The sequence below is a fragment of the Emys orbicularis genome, chromosome 4 (genome assembly GCF_028017835.1).
Source record: "Emys orbicularis isolate rEmyOrb1 chromosome 4, rEmyOrb1.hap1, whole genome shotgun sequence".
Taxonomy (NCBI): domain Eukaryota; kingdom Metazoa; phylum Chordata; order Testudines; family Emydidae; genus Emys; species Emys orbicularis.
The window spans coordinates 12,697,094-12,718,874 of NC_088686.1; the positions used below are offsets into that span (position 1 = coordinate 12,697,094).

The window sequence follows — 21,781 nt, forward strand, 5'->3', positions numbered from 1 at the left end:
CATGCCTGAAAACAGCTAGGGCCAGAGCCGTACAGTTTCTAGCGCAGGGAAAGAAGAAGGGGACGAGCAGAATCACCTCAGCTCCCTCTGAAAGTGTCAAGCCCCGCTGCCCCGAGAGAGGGATTAAACCTGAGAACAGGCAGGATCAAAGACAGCCTTGATCTGCGCCGGCCGGTGTAGAAGGCCCCCAAGCCGCGGGGTCTGCGCCGTTCAGTGAGGAAGGCCCCCTTTGTTGTGGTGGAAGCCGGGCGCTGGTCTCTGCAGCCGGTGGCGATGCCGCTGTACGAGGGCCTGGGGAGCGGCGGGGAGAAGACGGCGGTGGTGATAGACCTGGGAGAATCGTTCACCAAGTGAGTGGCCCGGCTGGCTGCGGCGGGCAGCCCCTTCCCCCGGTCCCGGGGCTCGCTGCGGGCTGACTCCCCCCTCCACACGATGCCCATGGTAGGGGTGCAGGTGGGGCTGCCCCTGTATCCCCGGCAACTCCGCCCTGTCGCGACATGAGGCAGCGCGTGCGGGCGGGGATGTGCCCGGCATTCCCTGCCCTCTGAACGCTGTGTCCCCACACGTCCGGCTGTGCCCAGCCCTGACCGGTGCTTGGCGCGCGTCTGGGGGGCCCGGCTGGTCTGTCACCGTCGCAAAGGAGGCGCAACAACCCTGCCCTGGGGCCTGGCACTCGGGTACCATGGCGATGAACGTCTTGACTCTTCGTTAAGGCTGGATGTCTCTAATGTAAGGGGACTGTTGCCCCCTTACTAACATTCAGTGGGGGTGTTTTGATTGGCTTGCTCCCAGTACTAAAAGGGGAAGGGTCGATGGCAAATCAGGAGCCTGAGACTGACAGTCCCCAGGAACAATGGGGAGAGGCCAATGCTCCAGATCAGCCTGATTGACAGGGCGGGCAGGCTAATCAGAGGGTCAGGAGGCGAGGGAGGTCCCGTCCTCCATGTGAGCTGGAATTGCCTGGGTCAGACAGAGTGGGGCCGAGCAAAGGAGAAAGCAGGGGCCCAAGCTGAGCTGGAGAGCAGAACCGTGCCAGATCCAGAGGGGCCAGAGGCGCAGCCACAGAGCCAGAGACAAAGCCCAGGGAGAGCAGATCCTGAGCTGGGAGCAGAGCTGCAGCCCCAAAGCCAGAGCACAGCCAGGAGAGAGCAGGGGCCTGAGCTAAGTTGCTGGGAGCAGAGCTGCAGCCCCAAAGCCAGAGCACAGCCAGGAGAGAGCAGGGGCCTGAGCTAAGTTGCTGGGAGCAGAGCTGCAGCCCCAAAGCCAGAGCACAGCCAGGAGAGAGCAGGGGCCTGAGCTAAGTTGCTGGGAGCAGAGCTGCAGCCCCAAAGCAGAGTTACAGAAGCAGCCTGTAGAGCAGACCTGCCCTGGGAGGAGAGCTGCAGCAACCAGAGCCAGAGGGGCCAGAGAAGCAGCCCAGGGAGCTGGAGGCAGAGCAGCAGCAGCAGCCGTGCTGAGGCAGAGTGGAGCTGGAGCTGGGGCTGGAGCAGTCCGGAGCTGGGTGCGGTGAGCAGCTGGGGAGAGTGAGGGGGACCCTGGCAGTGGGCCCAGCGCAGGGAGATACCTCAGCCAAGAGGCCTTGCAGGCCAGACTTGGAGGGGGATCGTAACCCTGACAGGGCGGGGGCGACGCTGGGAAGAAGGGTCCTGCCACCTAGAGCCTGAGAGCGTGTGGCCACCGCCAGAGCAAGTGTCCAACCCACAGCGTCCCTGCAGCACAGCCAGGGCCTGAGAAGGAGGCCCGGGACCTACAAGGAACAGACTGTGATCTGCCCTGACGTTCCAGAGACACTGCTTGTGATATTCCCTGCCTCAGAGCAGGGTGATGTGTTTCCTTTAACCTTTTCCATTTTTCCTTATTCTTTTTTAAAAGTAATTGTTAATTAAATAACTTGTATTTGCTTTAAATTGTATAAAATGATCAGTGGGTCAGGGAGGTGCCCAGTGCAAAGAGAGTACCCCGGAGTGGGGACACCCTAGCCCCTGTCCTAGGTGACCACAGCAGGGTTGGGGGTCAAGCCCCCCAGGAATCCTGGGCCCAGCCTTGTCGGGGTTTACGAGGACTCTGCCAGACAGGAGAGTGGAAGGGGAGTCCTCAAGGGCAGGGAGGCCTCTGGGTAAAGGAAGTGGGAGCGAGGACTCGGATCCTTTCGTTAGCCCACTTCACCGGGGTAGTGCAGAAGCCAGGAAAGTTCCCCACAATAGCGGGACCATTCCCCCGCTTACACTAAGAGAGATGCAGTAGCACAAACCCAAGTTATGGGCTTGATGCAGAAATTGACGGGAGAGGTTCTTTGGCCTGTGCTATGTAGAAGATCAGTAGATGATCATAATGGTCCGTTCTGGCCTTAAAATAGCTGAATTTGTGAATGTGACTTGAAAGAGCTTTCTGTAAAATTTGAGAGCTTGTCTCTCTCACCAAGTTGGCCCAATAAAAGATATTATCTCATCCGCCTTGTCTCTCTGAATACCTACACAAATAATGATGTCATTACTCCTAATCCAGATGCAGAAAAATCTTTTAGTGTTAATTGCAGTTCCGCATCCTGATTTTTCTTCTACCCCCAAACTACTACCTAGCTCTTCTGACTCCAGGTGACGTTTAATTTATTAAACAGATCTTGTCAGGTTTAAAAATAATTTATGTAAGAAAAAAAATCCACCCCTTGATTGTTAATAACACCTTTTAAATTATTAAAATTTAAACAAAATATTACATATGCCTTGCCATTGTTTACTTGTTCTATTAGACATACCTTGGAAAGTGATAATAAACTACTCAGTTTCATTTTTTGGCTCTCCTGCACTAGCACTATTATACAGTGATGTTTGGGTTGCATATATTATAGGTGAAAGTTTGGATTTGAACAATAAATATGTGTAAACATTTCCATTAATAATGGTGTAAAACTTTTCTAACTGTTTAGAGTTCAGTTTTGGACATAAGCTACCCAGCATTGTCTCTTTAATTAGTCATGTGTATGCGAACAGTAGGATTGTTTTGAGACCCACATGATTTGGGAATTTGAGAGATTAAAGGAGGCAATACACAGTGCTGGTCTGAATTTGCCAACCCTTATTTAAGAATGTAAGGTCAGCCATACTGGGACAGACCAATGGTCCATTTATCTTAGTATCCTCTGTCTGACAAAAATCAGAGGGGTAGCTGTGTTAGTCTGGATCTGTAAAAAGCAACAAAGAATCCTGTGGCACTTTATAGACTAACAGATGTATTGGAGCATAAGCTTTCGTGGGTGAATACCCACTTTGTCTGGCAGTCAGAGATTTAGGTACACCGGGAGCACAAGTTTGCATCCCTGACCATCTTGGCTAATAGCCATTGATGGACTTGTCCTCCAAATGTATTGAATTTGTTTTTTAACCTAGTTAAACTTTTGGCTTCGCAACATTCCATGGCAACAAGTTCCACAGGTTGACTGTGCATTGTATGAAGAAATATTTCCTTTTGTTTGTTTTAAACCTGCTGCCTGCTAATTTCATCGGGTGACCCGTAGTTCTCGTGTTATGTGATAAGTCAGTGGGGCTACCTGCATGGGTAAAGTTATGCACATGCATACGTGTTTGCAGGATCGGGGCCTTAGTTTCTAATTACTTATGGTACCCAAGTGCCATGGTAATTGCCCCTTAACAAAGTGTTGAATACAACCTAATAGCTCTGGTTGTGTTGTTGAACTTTGATGTTGAATCCATGTCTGTAAAGTAAAACATGGTATGTTAACTTGGTATTATAGTTTAATCTATGTTTTTAAGAGCTCAAGCCTATGAGGTGTTCAAGTCTATGAGTCTGAATTCCCAAGGTGAGGCCACTCAGCACTTCACAGAACATGCTTGGGAGTGAGGCTTGAATAATTATGGCACAAAGATGTTTCTTTTAGAAGCCCCAGATTCTGTAAACTGAGCATCTGAACCCTGAGTCAGTGGGGCTGTATGTGCGTTCAGCTGTCAAACCATGTGGAATAGCTTGCAAGATTATGGCTAAACTGAGAACACAGTCACTTGAAGATACTGTTGTAAAATATTTTGACACAAATACCTTAGAATTTATTATGTAAATCATGCTTTCTCTCATCAAATGCATATTATATGTGAGTTTATACTTTAGTAAAACTAAGCCAATTAGTTTTAGTAGAGGAGACCAGTTCAGGCAGTTGGACTAATCCATGAAGTCTATTCTTGAGGTTCTGAACTAAACTTGGCTGCGTCTTTCAGGATTCAGTGTATAAAAATTACTAGTCCTACTACCTAGCTCTTATATATAGCAGCTCTCAAAGCACTTTACAAAGGAGGCTAGTATCATTATCCCCATACCCTATCCTGCTCCTACTAAAGTAAATGGCGAAATTTCCATTGACTTCAAAGGGAGCAAAATTGTGCCTGTAGTCATTAGCTTGGACACTAAAGTGGATTCAATTGTTTCAATCTCTGCTATTCTAAATAGTGAACAGTTTCAATTGAAAGTGGTCATTACTCAATTAATTTAGCTTTCAAATGTGATGTCTGATTCATTTTGGAATTAATATATTGAGAAACTTTCTTCATATCTTGAGAGATTTTTATTTGAAGCCTTCTATAGCCTAAGTTTTATTTTTCCTTTTTGATCAAACTAACATGATTTGAAACGCCACTTAGCGCCTATTGTAGACAAATTGTGTTAGCTACTTGATTAAAAATACACACACACCTTTTTTTTTTCTAGTCTAAATAAAGCCTAAATGTAAGCTTTACCTTTCACTTTTATAACTAAGAAAATCAAAATGTGAAAAAGTAGAATGATTCTTAGACCAGTTTACAAAAGAAAATGTCTGATACCTGCAATGTAAAACTATTTATACCCCCTTCTATCCACCACCCAAAAGTGTCCTTTTTGTATTATCAGTGCCAAATTCCAGACCCTTTCTTTTTTATGCTAGTGTCTTCTGCATGCACAGTATTCACTTAAAATAAGAAGATAACTATGGGCTTGATCTTGCGAACAGTTAAGCAAGTGACTATATTATTCACATGAGTAGTTCCATTGGTTTCAGTGGACCTACTTGGAGGAGTAATTTTTATTCCTGCAATGTTTGCGACATTGGGCCCTATAACTGCAACAAAGTCATTTGTTTACTTTTATGCCACATTTGTGGCTGTACTACATTAGGCCCAGTTCTTCACCTGCCTCTATGCTGCCAGATGCATGCATGGAGCTCCAGTAATATCATTGGGGCTCCATGCCGGAGCATGAGCTCCCATGTGAAGGCAGTTGTAGGATTGTGGCCTTAGACACACCGATCTTGGGATCAGATGGTACTGATTTCCACATGACTGTATATGGTTATTAAAAATTACAGCCTTAGTTCTGCAATCAAATCCTTGCAGGTGCAAGAGTCTGTGATGTGGATTTGATTGCAGCATTGGGGTCTAAATATATAACCAAAATAACATTATAGTAAGGATTTGTTAAATCCTCTATGTATGTATAAATATTGATATTCTGAAGTCTGGCTGTTTTTCTCTAGAATAGTCCCCATTCAAGAAACTGATTGGATGCATTCATGGTATCAGAATGCCAAGACAAAATATATTTATTGACCTCTTTACTTTAAAAACATTAAACTCTGAAATCATGGATAGGCATTCTATCAAATGGTGCTTGAACTTCTAATATTTATTTCAAAAGAGACAAAAGAAATGTAAAGCATTGAGAACTTCTAAAACCTCATCCTTAGGGCATCTGTTTTTTCTGTTTAATCTTTAGAACTCGCTGTCCTTTTATATATGATCTGTTTATGAAAAGTTAACTTGACTAGCTATTCTAAATCTTGGCTTGGAATCCTGCTAATTTGAACTCACTACCTAGGCTGAGTCTACACTATGAGCGCTCTACCAATATAAGAATACCAGTATACTATACTGGCAAAGCGCTCCTGGTGTGGACACAGCTATACTGGTAACACTGTGCTTTGTACCGGTATAATAAAACCAACCCCTACAAGCAAAACAAGCTATACCAGTAAAAGTGTAGCATCTACACTATGGCCTTTGCAAGCACTGCTATGTTACTCAGGGATCACACCCCTTCACCCCACTAACTAGCGTAGCTGTGCTGGCAGAAGTCTGCAGTGTAGACCTGGCCCTAGTAAATCATACATAAAACACCTCTATGGACTTTAAAAATTTTGTTCAGATTAAATTGTTTTGATTATCAAATCCACTTTTACTATTTGAAATACCAGATCATTAATTTCTTGGTAGTTCTTAAATGTGAAATACATATATGTAATTAGTTAATTTTAAATATTTTTGTTTAGATGTGGTTTTGCAGGAGAAACAGGACCAAGATGCATTATTCCTAGTGAAATAAAGAAACCTGACATTCCTAAGGTAACATTTTTTTAAATGTACTATCGGGAAAGATCCACAAATTCAAAAGTTATTTGTGTTACATTTTTATTTTTAAGAAGTACTTTAAATATGTATCTTCAAACATCACAGAAATGTGTCTCATTATTTCCTCCATCATAAACCATGTCCATTATCTCTTAGCTGTTCCTATTAAGAGGCCATAATAAGTTGCTATGAAAATTGACCTCATATTGAGGACAATTATGGTTCTGTTACATGAACAACCATAAAGTGAGCTGGCTTTTGCGAATGACAAATTAATTGGACACATCCCTAAATTAGAAATTTGGGACCATATGGTATATTAATAGGGTAAGCTGATGGATATAAAAGTGTCTGGAACTGCCAAACGTGGATTTGACAATTGCCACCTCACACACAAAACAGGATAAGTAGAATAATCCTCAAAAGTATTTTTAAAAATAACAAAATGTTTCACCTGGAAGAGCCATGATGACCTTGTTTTCTAGGTATTAATGTTCTCTCTGTTGTGATTTGGGCTATAAATTCCTCCCAGTACATTGTTAATTCTCAGGAAACTTTCTTTTTCTGCATCAATATTACTTACAAATTAAGGCTCTAATCCTACAAGGTGTTCAGTCAATGGGTCTCCATGGCAAACACAGGAGTCCGCATATACAGAACAGCTGGTAGGCTTGGGGCCTTTCAAATATTTAAGACTATTTATCTCTTGAGTTATCCAGTTGATCAGTTATGCCCCAGTTCTGCAAAGATGTATGCATATGTTTGTGCCCTGTGAATTATCCTGTTGAATTCAAAAAGATGATTATCAGTGGATAAAGTTAAGTACATGTGTAAGTCTTTGCAAGATTGGAGCACTTCATGCGAAGTGTCCACACCACCACATTTGGCATTAATTGGTACATTTAGAGGTGGTCTCTAGGGGTATGTCTACACTGCAGTTAAACACCCGCAGCTGGCCCATGTCATAGCTGTGGGGCTATAAAACTGCAGTGTAGACGCATGGGGTGGAGCCTGAACTCTGGGACCTTGCAAGTTGGGAGGGTCCCAGAGCCTGGGCTCCAGCCCAAACCCAGACATCTTGACTGCAGTTTTATAGCTCGGCAGCCCAAGTCCCATGAGCCTGCTTCAGCTGACACGGGCCAGCCTCTGGTGTTTAATTGCAGTGTAGACATAACCACAGGGTAGGGTTACCATATTTCAGCAAGCAAAAAAGAGGACGGGAGGAGCCCTGCCCCCGTCCTGCCCTAGTCCCGCCCCTGCCCCTCCCACTTCCCACTTCCCGCCCCCCTCAGAACCCCCAACCCTCCCCCCGCTCCTTGTCCCCTGACTGCCCCCTCCTGGGACCCCTGCCCCTAACTGCCCCCCCAGGACTCCACCCCCTACCTAAGCCTCCCTGCCTCTTGTCCCCTGACTGCCCCCTCCTGAGACCCTCCCCCCATCCTAACTGGCCCCCTAGGACCCTAGCCCCTACCTGTACCCTGACTGCCCCAACCCTTATCCACACCCCCACCCCCAGACAGACCCCTGGGACTCCCACACCCCATCCAACCACTCCCCACCCCCTGACAGCCCCCCCCCCAGAACTCCTGACCCATCTAAACCCCTCTGCTCCCTGTCCCCTGACTGCTCCAATCCCTCTCCCCACCCCTGCCCCCTGACAGCCCCGCCCCCAGAACTCCCAAACCACCACCCCCCCCCCGCTCCTTGTCCCCTGACTGCCCACTCCTGGGACCCCTGCTCCTAACTGCCCTCCAGAACCCCACCCCCTACCTAAGCCTCCCTGTTCCTTGTCCCCTAACTGCCCCCTCCTAAGACCCCCCCACCCTAACTGCCCAAAACCTTCTCCACCCCCCCAGAAAGCCCCCCCCCGAACTCCCGACCCCCCCCATCTCTTGACTGCCCCCTCCAAAATCTCCCTGCCCCTTCTCCGACCCCCTGGCCCCCTTGTTGTTGGCCTTTGCCTAATGTCTCTGTGAACTTGCTCAGGAACGACCTGAGCCGTTCGTCCCGGCACTCTGGGCAGCAGTGGAGGAGCAGCGGGGGAGGAGCTCCAGACTGCCGGAGGCGATCTGCGAATGCAGGGAGGGAGGGAGGGAGTGATCTCAGCTGCAGGGGAGAGGAGGAGGGGCTCTCTCTGGCTGTCGGAGCCCCATGTAAGTGGCACCATCCGGCCGGCTGCCCTGTTAGCCGCGCGCGCTCTGCATGGGGGGGGAAGTCCGGACATTTACAAATTCCCCCCGGATGCTATTTTTAGCTCAAAAAGCCGGACATGTCTGGGGGAATCCGGACGAATGGTAACCCTACCACAGGGTCAGGTTTGAGGCACATTGCCTCCACCTGTACTATGCTTTTTCTCTTAGTTGGGGATGTAAGTCTCCAGAATTGTCAATTTGACACCTTTCCTCAGCATTAAAATTGATGACAAGTTTTAAAGAAAAAAAAATTCAAAATTGATTCAAGTAAAATAATTTGTAGGATAATTTTGTGATGTGCGTTAATACATCAAACAATGGAAAATAGTGTTTCTTAAAGTCAATAACAATATCTTTTGAATTTTATACTGGCTATAGATAACATTTTAATATAAATTTTTATTTTTGCAGCCTATCAAAGTCGTTCAGTATAATATTAACACAGAAGAGCTGTATTCATATCTGAAGGAATTTATTCACATGCTGTATTTCAGGTAAGAGGCCCTGGGATATTTTTCTCTGATTAGCTGCTTTTGTTTGAGCATGTTGCAAAAGATGTTTGTTTTGATAGGGGTTTTGGAGAAGGCTGATGTTATGTTTCCTAAACGATAAAAGGATGGGAAGGAGATGGCTAGCTGGCTGAGCTCTTGCTGAAACAATTATTTAATGCTGCTAAAATTTGAATTGTGTTGTTAATGTGTGATAAGCACCTAGAGCCTTGGAGATGCATCTTATTGTTTAATATCATCTACATAAATAAAACAACTGTTAACTGTGACATAGTCACAAATAGCTTGAGCTTGAAAATTGTTATTCTTGTGTGGAGTTGCACTGATTTCAATGGGGCTGCTCACAGGACTCCAAAGCCCATTGAGGTAAATGGAAAAACCAGGCCTGATGTGAACAAGGGTTTGGACGTCTGGATCCAAATGTTCAAAGTTTGAGATTTCTAACGTGCCTGATGGGATCACTGAATTCTGTAGGTTTATATTTTTTTACTTGAATAGAACACATCTTCCCCTTGGTGTAAATGTCCTCATGAATTTAGATTTAGTGCTCTCATGTCCCACTCACATCCACATACAGAATGACTTGACTCCTGTTGTGGACAAACATTACTTTTGTTACTGGACTTCTGCCTCACTCCCTCAAGCATTATTGGTTTTCTTTCTGTCCTCTACCAGTGCTGTTCTGTTTCTGACCCAAAGTCTCTGGCATGCTGGGGACACGTCCTTCTGCAACTAGAAGATGGTTTTATTATCGTTTTGAGAAAATGCAAATTATTCCCCTTTTTCTTTTAACTTTGTGAGGGATGATGAGCTAGAGGTTGAAGCACAGGACTGTGGGTCAGGAGATCTGGGTCATAGTCTTAGGTCTTCCACAAATGCACCGTGGCATTGGACAAGTCACTGAGGGGTGGCCTGCACACAGACCAATACGCTTAGAGGTGCATAATCCGTTTGTAGACAAGACTGTAACCTCTGCTTGCACTGCCGTTTCCTGATGTGTAAATCTGGAATAATGCCTACCTCCCTGCATGTTGTGAAGCTTCATTATAAGATGCATTGAGGTGTGGGGTGGAAGGTGCTATCTAAGCGCACGTTATTATTTATTATGATTTTGACTGAAATAACTTTCAAAAGAAGTAGTTACAAAACTTGAAAGAAGGTATCAGGTCCCATAAGAGATGCTTAGATTTAACAGTCTCAGTTTATAATTCTTTACAAATATATGTGCTGTTTTCCAGACATCTGCTGGTGAATCCCAGAGACCGTCGCGTTGTAATAGTGGAATCTGTGCTATGCCCCTCACACTTCAGAGAGACACTCACTAGAGTACTTTTCAAGTATTTTGAGGTACGTGTATTCCCTAACTATTGGCATTCGTTGTCTTAATTGATTACATAAGAATGGGCATATTGTGTCAGACCCGTGATTTATCTAGCCCAGTATCCTGTCTTCTGATAGTGGCCAGTGCCAGATGTTTTAGAGGGAATGAAGAGAACAGGAATTTATCAAGTGATCCATCCCCGGTCGTCCAGTCCCAGCTTCTGTCAGTCAGAGGTTTAGGAACACCCAGAGCATGGAGTTGCATCCCTGACCTTCTTGGCTAGTAGCCATTGATGACCTATCCTCCATTAACTTACCTTATTCTTGTTTGAACCTAGTTACACTTTTGGTCTTCCCAACATCCCCTGGCAATCATTTCCACAGGTTGACTGTGCGTTGTGTGAGGAAGTACTTCCTTATGCTTGTTTTAAACCTACTGCCTCTTAATTTCATTGGGTGACCCCTGGTACTTGTATTATGTGAAGGGGTAAATAACTCTTATTCACTTTCTCCCCACCATTCATGATTTTATAGATTTCTATCATATTCCTCTTTAGTCATCTATTTTCCAAACTGAACAGCCCCAGTCTTTTTAATCTTTCCTCATATGGAAGCTGTTCCATTCCCCTAATCATTTTTGTTGCCTTTTTCTGTACTTTTTCCAGTTCTAACGTATCTTTTTTGAGAAGGGGCAACCAGAACTGCACACACTGTTCAAGGTTTGGGCATACCATGGATTTATGTAATGGCATATATTTTCTGTCTTATTATCTATCCCTTTCCTTATGGATTCCAACATTCTGTTCGCTTTTTTTACTGCTGCTGCACAGTGAGCAGATGTTTTCAGAGACTCCCAAGATCTCTTTCTTGAGTGGTAATTGCTAATTTAGACCCCATTGTTTTGTATGTATAGTTGGGGCTATGTTTTCCAATGTGAATGACTTTGCATTTACCAACTTTAAATTTAATTGGCCAGTTTGTTGTCCAGTCACCCCGTTTAGTGAGATTCCCTTTGTAACTCCTCGCAGTCAGCTTTGGATTTAACAGTCTTGAGTCATTTTATATCATCTGCAAACTTTGCCACATCTTTGTTTACCTCTTTTTCAAGATCATTTATGAATATATTGAACAACACTGGTCCCAGTACAGATCCTTGGAGGACCCCACTTTTTACTTCTCTCCACTGTAAAAACATTTATTCCTACACTTTGTTTCCTGTCTTGTAACCAGTTACTGATCCATGAGAGGACCTTCCCTCTTACCCCATGACTGCCTACTTTGCTTAAGAGCCTTTGGTGAGGGACCTTATCAATGGCTTTCTGAAAGTCCAAATACACTATATCCACTGGATCACCCTTGTTCACGTTTGTTGACCCCCCCTCAAAGAATTCTAATAGATTGGTGAAACATGATTTCCCTGTTCAAAAGCCATGTTGATTCTTCCCCAAATATCATGTTCATCTGTGTGTCTAATAATTCTGTTCTTTACTATATTTTCAGCCCATTTGCCTGGTACTGAAGTTAGGCTTACGAGCCTGTAATTGCCAGGATCACTCCTGGAGCCTTTTATAAAAATCAGTGTTACATTAGCTATCCAACATTCATCTGGTACAGAGGTTGATTTAAGCAATAGGTTACATGCCACAGTTAGCAGTTCTGCAATTTCATATTTGAGTGCCTTCAGAACTCTTGGGTGAATCCCATCTGTCATGTAGGATATGTAGAATAATCAAATAGGATATTAGCAATAGTGCTAGTGGCCATTGCTATACTTGGCATGTGTGGGAATGGACAAAGGAGTGGGGATAAAGGGAAAAGAATGAAAGTGGAAAAGAGGAAGATAGAGAGGTAGAGATCAGTGGGATTTTTTCCTGACTCATTTAAATATCAGTTATCTAAATAGCATATATTAGCAAGAATTACCTATAGGGTTTTTTTGACTTGACAAAAAATAGCTCACGTCATCTCATTTTTGACAGGACCAATAAATCCCAATGAGCACTGCCAGAAACCTGAGTCTATATTTAAACATTTCTTAGTGCTCTCTCTCAGCATAAGCCTTAATTCTTTTACCATAAGCCAATATCTTTGCCTAGCACGTGCCCTAAACTCTGGCTGTACTCACTTAGATAGGAACTTATCTGATATTTATGTCCTTCACATAATCAATCTTTTTGTTAGATCAGACTCTTCCTTAAATCTAATTCTGATCCTAGTGTCAATGGAAAACACTTTGCAAGGTAATGCCATAAACTTTCCGTTCATATAGGTCAGATTGGTATGATTTTCTATTAAAGGCTATGCAAATAAGTAGTTTGCCTCCCCAGCCTAATTTTATAACTAATCTTAAACTGTCATAGATTACATTTCTATATAATTCCTTCCTGGTATACTTAATCTTTTTTCCCACCTTAAATATGATGAGCAGTGTGAATGGATTTTCTAATCCATTTACAGAAAGTTAAAAAAGAGGAGAGAGAAATGCCTTTCATTTTGATTACTTTGCAATGTGAGGATGACAGATAATGAACTTAGCACAGAGCTGCTTTAAACATTATCCAAAATGTCTGGTGACAGGGAGAGGTCCATACTTTGGTTTTGAGGCCTGGTTCTATGATGACAAACCTGCTGGTAGCCATGTAAAGTAAGCCCTGCCTCGTGTGTAGGGCCACCATTCGTGGTGTTCCGAATAAATGTGACATTTGATACAAGGTCAGCATTTTTAAATAGTTATCTTGTGATCTAATTACACCATACTGTTGCCAGTAAATAAAAGCTTTATGGAATTACTTTTCCTTTTCCCCAGAGTTCAGGGGAGGGTATTTGCCAATGGGGTTGTCAGCACCCTGAGAGCGAGATTTCTAGGGCAAGGCTGGGGCTCTCATCTAGCTATATGGTCTGAGCTGCTTCTTTCACATTTCCTTTTAGAGTTCCCTCTTTCTTACCTATATTGCAATGTGATCCTTGTGGCCAAAAGAGCTGCTGATTTGCTCTGAGACTAACACTTCCTAGTACTGGCTTTTAATCAGTGTTTGTACAGTGGAGAGCATGATCCCACTGGCCACACATCAAAACTTTGTCTCCTTTGCTCACCTCTTCATGTCTTCGCAACATGTTATGAAGAGCTATGTTTGGCCTTCTGTAGTCAACTGTGACTTGACCTAAGCTATGTTCCATACACACTACTTGTTTTCTTACAACCCTCTGTTACTATTCAGTGTTATTAAGCACATATGTGGACATGGTGTAGCGATGAACGTGTTGGGAATGAATCTGAGTATGCTGCTGTATTTAGTTGGTCATCATCACATTAGATTAAATCGTGAATTAAGACTAGGCAGTTCAGTACTTGATTGTTCAGTCTTCGTTTTTTATATGAAATTGGGGGGAATGAAAATGATAAACCTTCAAGTTTACTTGCACTGAATTTAATTGTTGGTCTCATTACAGATTCCTTCTGTGTTGTTTGCCCCAAGTCACCTGATGTCTCTTCTGACACTTGGGATTAATTCTGCTATGGTTTTAGACTGTGGATATGCAGAAAGTCTGGTGCTGCCTGTATCCTTGAATAATAATCCAGAAATCAAATCTTCAGCAGGAAAACTATAACAAGAAGTAGCTTATTTTATTATAGACTTGAAATATGATAGACAAGAATAGGGACAGACCAGCAATTTAGCTTTGATCATAGTATTCTGGCTTGCTGTTTTAGAGTGGAGAGTATCACAATATCCTGACTTACTACATGAGAATCCCTAGACCTGTGCTCTTTCCAAAGGATGGGATAGGAACAGACATAATCTGTGTTCTGTTGCTTGACAGTTCTGTGTTTCTCCCTCACGTACTACACATTAATGAGAGTTCTGGACAGAATTGACTATTGGAAATATTTATAACTGATGCAGGGAAAGGAGGAAGAAAAATGCCTTCAATCCCTGTGTCTTCAGATGGAAAACACATTATAATATAGTGAGATTTCCTGAGCTGCTTGTAGATATATGAGGGAATCCCAGTTTTGAGTTGCTGGGGTGCCCTTCCCCTAGGAGGAAAAGCAATTCACAAGTAAGTTTACAGTTATGCCTCCAAGATGATTCTGTCAACTGATGATGTCATTTGATTGTGAAAATTAATCTTTAGTCAATTACTTTATTATAATATAATTAAATTGGATTATAACCCCTGTTGTGTTACCATCCCATTCTAAAGTTGTAAACGTGTAGTGGCCGTGGAATATGATGGGAACTGTGGAAATAACAGTTTAGAAATTGGATTTATTTCGGTCTTTATTTAAAAGAAAGTGTTACTGAAGGAAGTAAATAACGTAGCGCTGACATGGTGCAAATACATAGGATCGGTAACGGGGGTAACTATAGACTTTTTATATTTACAACATTTTAGGGAGCTGGAGAATCAGTTGTTGGAGCAATGCAGTGTTGACACAGGAGTAGCTAAAGGACAAAGACTCCCATCAGTGATGGGTAAGGTGTATTTCTGATGTAACATAAATGTGTTCCTTTTTAGGCAATCCATACTGGGGAAGGTGGGTTAATCCCGCTTCTTTCTCTGCTTCCTTTCATGCTGCTAACATCAGAAAGAATAAATTCATGTTTCTCCACCAGGTTTAACATGCTGCTGGTTCCATGTCTCCTCTCCCAGTATAAAATTAATTAGTATGTTACTTCCATGACAAACCAAACCACTCTTAACTGTTAACTGGTTTGAAATAAAGTTTAGTGCTGTATTCTTTGTCTGTTACATTTTGAATGTGAGAAGAGCATGTTACATTGTTTCCAAATGTAAGACAGGTTCTCTTTTTCATGTAGATTTCTTCCCCGAGAGTAAAGTTGTTTATTTCTAGCAAATCTTTTAAAGTTATTGTTGTGCAGTTTCTGTACTAAATTCACACTTCTTCAATTATTGGTTGGATTTTGCAAGTTGTATTTTTACTTAATGAAGATCTGTACTAAACTATTAACTATTTTTAGGCTCAGTTCCAGAAGACATTGTAGAGGATATAAAAGGTAAAACTCTTTATGTCAAGAAACCCTATTTTGTGCTTCCCCACAGAGATCAATTTAACAATGTCACCACATTTAAAATACTCTGCCACTGTAATTTTATGGGATTCTGTTGTTTTAAATTCCCTTTTGTCATATTTCTTATATCAGCAGAAGAACCTGAAGTACTGTCCATATTGTAGGTGTTCTGCGGGTCATATTGCATCCATCTTCTGAGGTTAGACTTGAGGTATTGGTCCAGAGATAGCTGAGTGTTGTGTTTTTGCATATAAACACAATGTAAGGATATTGGGTAGTTTTGTGTATCCATCCATCAGCAGTTTAGGTTAATATGGTGTTGCATTTTTAAATACTCGTGTTCTGTTTTTTTCTGATGACTATTTATAGAAACACACAGTATGTACCCTACATTTGATTAATAGCAGATTTAACTTCCACAAACTGGCAACATCAAGTTTCTATTGCTTCTGGTCAAAAAGACCGTTACTGCTGAGAAATTCTGACTGATTGTTAGTTCTTGCTTAAAGTGATTTAGCTAGGCATACTCTGTGTTTGCCACATAATATGGTATCTTCACCAAAACTGAAAATAGCATGTCAAAGGCGTTTTGGAATATTGGATCTGGTATGAAATATTAATCACCTTAATAAATTTACACTTCAAAAATTTGGGCATACGTCATTAAAAAGCTATACTAACTTCTCTATAGCACTTTATATGCAGTTCATCCCAAACCACTTTACAACTCTTTTTTAATAGAAAATAAAAATCGTTGATGAACTTAAGGAATGTTTCCTATGGCTTATTAACAGGCCAGTCTTAACAGAAATAGTATCTACCTGTTGGGCCAAACAAGGGGGAAAGACCACATGTCAAGCACCTCGATACCTTAAGATGCTCCACACTTTTTAAACACTGCTAATATTTTATCACATGTAATTAATTCATGGAAATGGCTTTTTAAAATTCTGGACACAAATGCAGCTTTCTGATTGGCTGTCTTTTTTTCACACCGTTATTTTTAACCAGATATAAGATGTTACTTGCTAGAATGGTTGTTTGTGTTATATTAAAGATATAAATGGAGTTTGGCTCTTAAGCTCCTTCTGGAGTTTTGGAGGGCAGGAGATATGTGCCACTAACACCACCACATAATAGACCATTTACAAAACAGCAACGTCCAATTTGAGATGGTGGCGTGTAAGACTGGAATTGTTGATTCAAATGCAGTAAACTATCCCTTCCACCTCCTGGCAACAAAAAGACAGAGCTGATAACTCTCCATGGACTTCAGATCTAGCTATTTAGTTCCTCAAGAAGAAAATCCTTTCCAGTGCAGCATATTTGTGGTATGAATGCTACTTCCTTTAGAATTCTGCATCCCAACCAGAGCCTAAGTTCTGATAAGTAGTGTCAGAATATTTCACAGGAAGTAGCAATATTTTGTATACATAAAAACGTAGACTTTGTATATCTTTTTTTTTTTCTTTTATAAAGTCCGCACTTGTTTTGTGAGTGATCTCCAACGTGGGCTGAAAATCCAGGCAGCAAAGTTTAACATGGATGGCAGTGCTGAGGTAGGTGGAGGGTAAATGTTTCTCCTCCTCTTCGAAGTGGAAGGAGATCTCTTTTTTGCCTTTCAGATGATATGTGTGTGTTTTGTTTTAGCGTCCTTCACCACCTCCAGATGTCGATTACCCTCTAGATGGAGAGAAGATTCTGCATGTAGTTGGATCAATCAGGTTAGAAAAATTATAACTAAAATGTGTTGTTATTCTATTGTTGTGTTTAGAGTAGTGCCCAGATGCCTGAATATTGAAATAAACCATTAGAAATGATGCCTTAGTTGTGTGCTGGTAAAACTTATTTGTGTGTTTAGGGGCATTAATGAACCATTGCACTTTGATCTTGTGATTTGAGGCCCCTAAAACTTCGCAATATAATGACAGCTTGTGGTACCACCTTGAGGCCCCAGTCATGCACCAGGACCCCGTTGTGCTAGGTGCTGTACTAACTGCAGCAAGGGAGGTCTAGGTTGGACATTAGGAAAAAGTTCCTAACTGTCAGGGTGGTTAAACACTGGAATAAATTGCCTAGGGAGGTTGTGGAATCTCCATCTCTGGAGATATTTAAGAGTAGGTTAGATAAATGTCTATCAGGGATGGTCTAGACAGTATTTGGTCCTGCCATGCGGGCAGGGGACTGGACTCGATGACCTCTCGAGGTCCCTTCCAGTCCTAGAATCTATGAATCTATGAAACATGTAACACAAGGAAACAATGACACCATACTGGTAGGCTGTTGTTTGTTGCTAATGCTCCTTGCTTTGTTTTATTTTGTCAACAGAGACTCAGTTGTTGAAATACTGTTTGAGCAGGATAATGAAGAGAAATCCGTTGCCACTTTAATACTGGATGCACTTATTCAGGTATCTCTACCAGTATAAATAGTTGCATGCATTGCTGTGTCCTTGCATAGAGCCTGGTTTTACAAACCGTCATTCACTTGGGCAGTCTCGCTGATTATAAGTATGGACCGTGTATGGGTAAGATGTTCTCTGAATCAGGCTCATGACTGGCTTAGGGAAGGTGAGAAACTAAAGCATATTGTGTACTCTTAGAAATTCGAGTGCTATAATTCAAGAGGTGTCAGCATTTTTATTACTTTCCTCACTCTTTTAAGGTCTTTTATTTGGACTTGGAAATTCTCTTGAGGCGTGATAGCTTATCATAAGAAGAAATGTCTTTGTCTAGTTAGGAAAAAAATATGGAATGTGGGTTTGACCAGTACAAATGTAAACTGCATCTCATTCTATGTATATTTTAAAGATGGGTTTCTGCAGTTACAAATATATTGTTTGAACCAAAGTTTGCAGATGAGTAATTCTTTGCTAGGACAATAAACTTGGATGTTTTAAGGCAATTATTTCAAGTTAGGGCTCACCTTGTTATAAAAATTGATCCCATTAAATAATTCCCAATGTTTTGGGTTCCTTGGTCGAGAGGTACTGGGACAGTTCAAATTACATTGTTCTCTAGTAACTCCCTCTGACCAAGCAAGCAATGGCTCTGGAGGGATAAGTCAGGAGAGGGTCACTGCAGCATGGGACACCTTGAGAGGGGTAGCAGGCCAAGATAAAAACACAAATGAGTTGCTGCACATAGTGTATATTGTCTTGTGCTTACGTTAACAGAAATACATACCAGTGTCACTTGTAAAGAGAGGCGCTACATTTCTGACATGTTTTGAATGCTGTGTATATAACTTCATTTAAACATTTTCAATTTTCTTTTGTACCAGTGCCCAATAGACACCAGGAAGCAGCTGGCTGAGAACTTAGTAGTTATTGGTGGCACTGCTATGTTGCCAGGATTCCTACACAGATTAATGGCTGAAATTAGGTACCTGGTCGATAAACCAAAATACAAAGAAGCACTTGCCACTAAGACCTTCAGAATTCACACTCCACCTGCCAAACCCAACTGTGTGGCTTGGCTGGGAGGTAAGAATGACACTGGGGTTAATCAGAGATATGAAGGGAAAAGCAAGGTTTTACAATGGGATTCGGAAGGAGCAAATGACAATAGTTCTTTGAAACGTTGCTAAGTGTAAACTGCATCGGAGCTCTTTGTAGTTATTGTGCCTCATGTCAAAGTCCTGTGGAGCAAAATCTGCCTCCTGGAGTTTTGGAGGGCAGGAGATTTGCCCCACTAATGACAGCAGATCATTGAAAAGCAGCAACATCAAATTTGAAGCGGTGGTGTGTACGACAGGAATTGTTGATTCAGGCGTGCCGTACACTATTCATGCCATGTGGTGGCACCAGCAAAGCAACCATCCAAAGCACAAACTTGCTGGACAGGGGTGTCATTTGCTAGGGGGCCAGATTTTTCATAGCTCCTCTCCAGCTGGCACTGCAGTGTCTCCCTTGGGCGTGCATGGACCACCGTGAGCCGGGAGTTCTAACTGCTGCATTGGTAGTTCCAGCCCCAGCCAGCCAGGGAGCAGTAGCAGCCTGGATCAGAGTGAGTTGGGCCCTGATTTCCCCCCCCACACACACACACACCCGAAAAAAGAGGTGGGAGACAGTTATTGACTTAAAAGCTGCCCAATCATGGGCTAGGCAAAGGCTGCTAACTCACTGCACAACTCCCAGATACCTGCTCTATTGTAAATCAGGGAAAGGGAAGGGCCAAGAGAGGCATTTCATGGCGATTCCATGTGGCTAAAGGTTTCTTCTGACAAGAATTCTTGAATTTATAATATGTACATTTCAGCTAATAAACTAAGCCTCTGTACATAACTAGGGTAGAATTTTAGAGAAACAAAATGTAATAAATGTAAGTCTGGTTTGAAAGTGAGTGCCACAGAACAGCAAATGTTTGATACTGTGGGTGTCATCAGCCTGTCTGCAGCTCCTCATCAGAAAGAGATGCCAGTTAATCAACATAGACTTACTTTTCTCCACGAGTCGTACAAACTTATTCTCATGCATGTAGTGCCATGCTAGGAGTTTCCCACAGTGCTTAGTTTCTGGGAGAATTTCATTTACCCATGGGATTGATGGTATCTGTTTAAAGCACTTGGACTTACAGCTTCAGGGAAAGGCCTCTGGCAGGAAACTACTCGCAGTAAAGCCCATATGGATCTTTTATTCAGTCACTTATGAAGGGTGTGGAATGAAGCAATACAATACATAAGAGGGAAAGGGATTAGACCCAGTATATTCAGACTTTTGTCTCTTCTTTGGCGGGTTGAAAAGGAGTTAGGGGAGATTCCCGCAACCGAGCAGGGGAAAGAGAACTTCAGTGTGATGAGAACTAATGTGAAATTTTGTTTTACGATGCAGGAGCCATTTTTGGAGCTCTTCAGGACATACTTGGAAGCCGTTCAGTGTCCAAGGAATATTACAGTCAGACAGGCCGTATACCTGACTGGTGCTGTCTCAGTAACCCTCCTTTGGAAATGATGTTTGATGTTGGCAAAGCCCCGCCACCATTGATGAAGAGGGCTTTTTCCACTGAGAAATAAGCATCTGAATACAACACAGCTGCACAAGGATTCCTTTCACCTATTTCAAGCAGACCTATACAAGTTGCTTCTTATGCAGTAAGTTAATCAGGTGTAACACTGTTTAAAATTAATGATATAGGTGTGACTTGGGAGCATCTTGTTAGCTGGAACTATATTGAAGTTGGATACAATTCTACATTTAGATTAAAAAAACCCCAAACAGTGGTTTTGACAAATGTGATGATATGTTTTTTTTATTTTTTTCCCTTTCTATGGAAATATTGTAACTGGCACAAGTTGTTAACTACTAAGTTGTTTGCTCTATACATATATGTACAGTAGATACAAAATTAAGAGGCTTAGTTTTAGATATTTTTGTTTTGTTTAAATATCTTAGAAGAATGAAGGAGATTCCTTGTTACCTGAAACCATCTGTGGAAGTTTCTCTGCCAAACTTTGCATAAAATGTTGCACATGTTAACATAACCTGTTGGTTCATACATTAAAATGTCTCCTGGAAACTTGTTTTGTTTTGTTGTCTGTCCATGGAAGTTGTTATAGGGATAGTAATTCTCTTAGACAGAGATTCCTATTTTCAGAAGCTGACCAGGGACTTGCTCCAGGCTGAAGTTGTCAAAGTGTAAACTTAACCTGCCTGCTAACGACCTTTACCCCCAAAAATCTGTCTGACCACTTAGGAAATGTACATGAAAAACGTAATGTTAATAACATGCTCATATTAATTATTTTAATTTTATTTGGGTTGGAGAGGCAAGTTAGCAGCAAGGCAGATGTTAAAATATGTAATCCTACGGCAATAAATATGAAATAAAAATACAAAACTGAACTCTTAAGGCAAAGGATGTACAATAACTGATGTAAAGACCAAAAGTAATAAAAGACTTGAAATTCCTAACAGAGAATCAAATGAAAATGTTCTCTGAGGAGCCTGTGATCAGGCTTTTTTGTTGTTTGTTTGTTGTTTAATTACTGTTGATGCAAATACATTTTTTTCCAGGTATATCAACATTAACATTGTTAACAATCCCAGACTCTAGAGTTCTACCCTCCACTTTAATTATTCTAAAGGTCTGTTGAGTCAAAAATTCACCCTTTAAAAAACACAACAGCCTACATTTGGATGCACAGACACACACACACACACACACAGAGCTGTTATTTTTGTCAATTCTCATTATTTCCACTAGAATTTTATTTATAATATTGCCTTAAATAATATTTTGTGCACACATGGTATAGTGCTTTCCATCTGAGAATTATGAACGCTTCAGTGTCAAAGGTTTGACTTATTTTTAGGTGAGGAATGTCAAGATTAAGGA

At 42.0% G+C, this 21,781-nt stretch overlaps 1 protein-coding gene across 1 annotated transcript; it reads left to right on the forward strand.

Moving 5' to 3' along the window:
- The first annotated feature begins 211 nt into the window (after nt 1–211).
- Nucleotides 212–20,962, forward strand: ACTR10 (actin related protein 10). Its single transcript, XM_065402446.1, has 13 exons — nt 212–350; nt 6,311–6,383; nt 8,993–9,075; nt 10,329–10,437; nt 13,861–13,968; nt 14,405–14,472; nt 14,809–14,888; nt 15,396–15,431; nt 16,926–17,005; nt 17,097–17,170; nt 17,775–17,856; nt 18,729–18,930; nt 20,278–20,962. Exons 1-13 carry the CDS (start codon nt 274–276, stop codon nt 20,457–20,459), a joined length of 1,254 nt encoding a protein of 417 aa, XP_065258518.1. The 5' UTR covers nt 212–273; the 3' UTR covers nt 20,460–20,962.
- Nucleotides 20,963–21,781: the final 819 nt, after the last annotated feature.

What these genes read in the sequence shown, in the direction of transcription:
- ACTR10 (XM_065402446.1), top strand. Translation starts at nt 274, where the DNA reads ATGCCGCTGTACGAGGGCCTGGGGAGCGGCGGGGAGAAGACGGCGGTG. An exon ending in CATGTAGTTGGATCAATCAG is followed by an intron (nt 17,171 to 17,774) that starts GTTAGAAAAATT and finishes TTTTGTCAACAG; the next exon opens with AGACTCAGTTGTTGAAATAC. An exon ending in TACTGGATGCACTTATTCAG is followed by an intron (nt 17,857 to 18,728) that starts GTATCTCTACCA and finishes CTTTTGTACCAG; the next exon opens with TGCCCAATAGACACCAGGAA.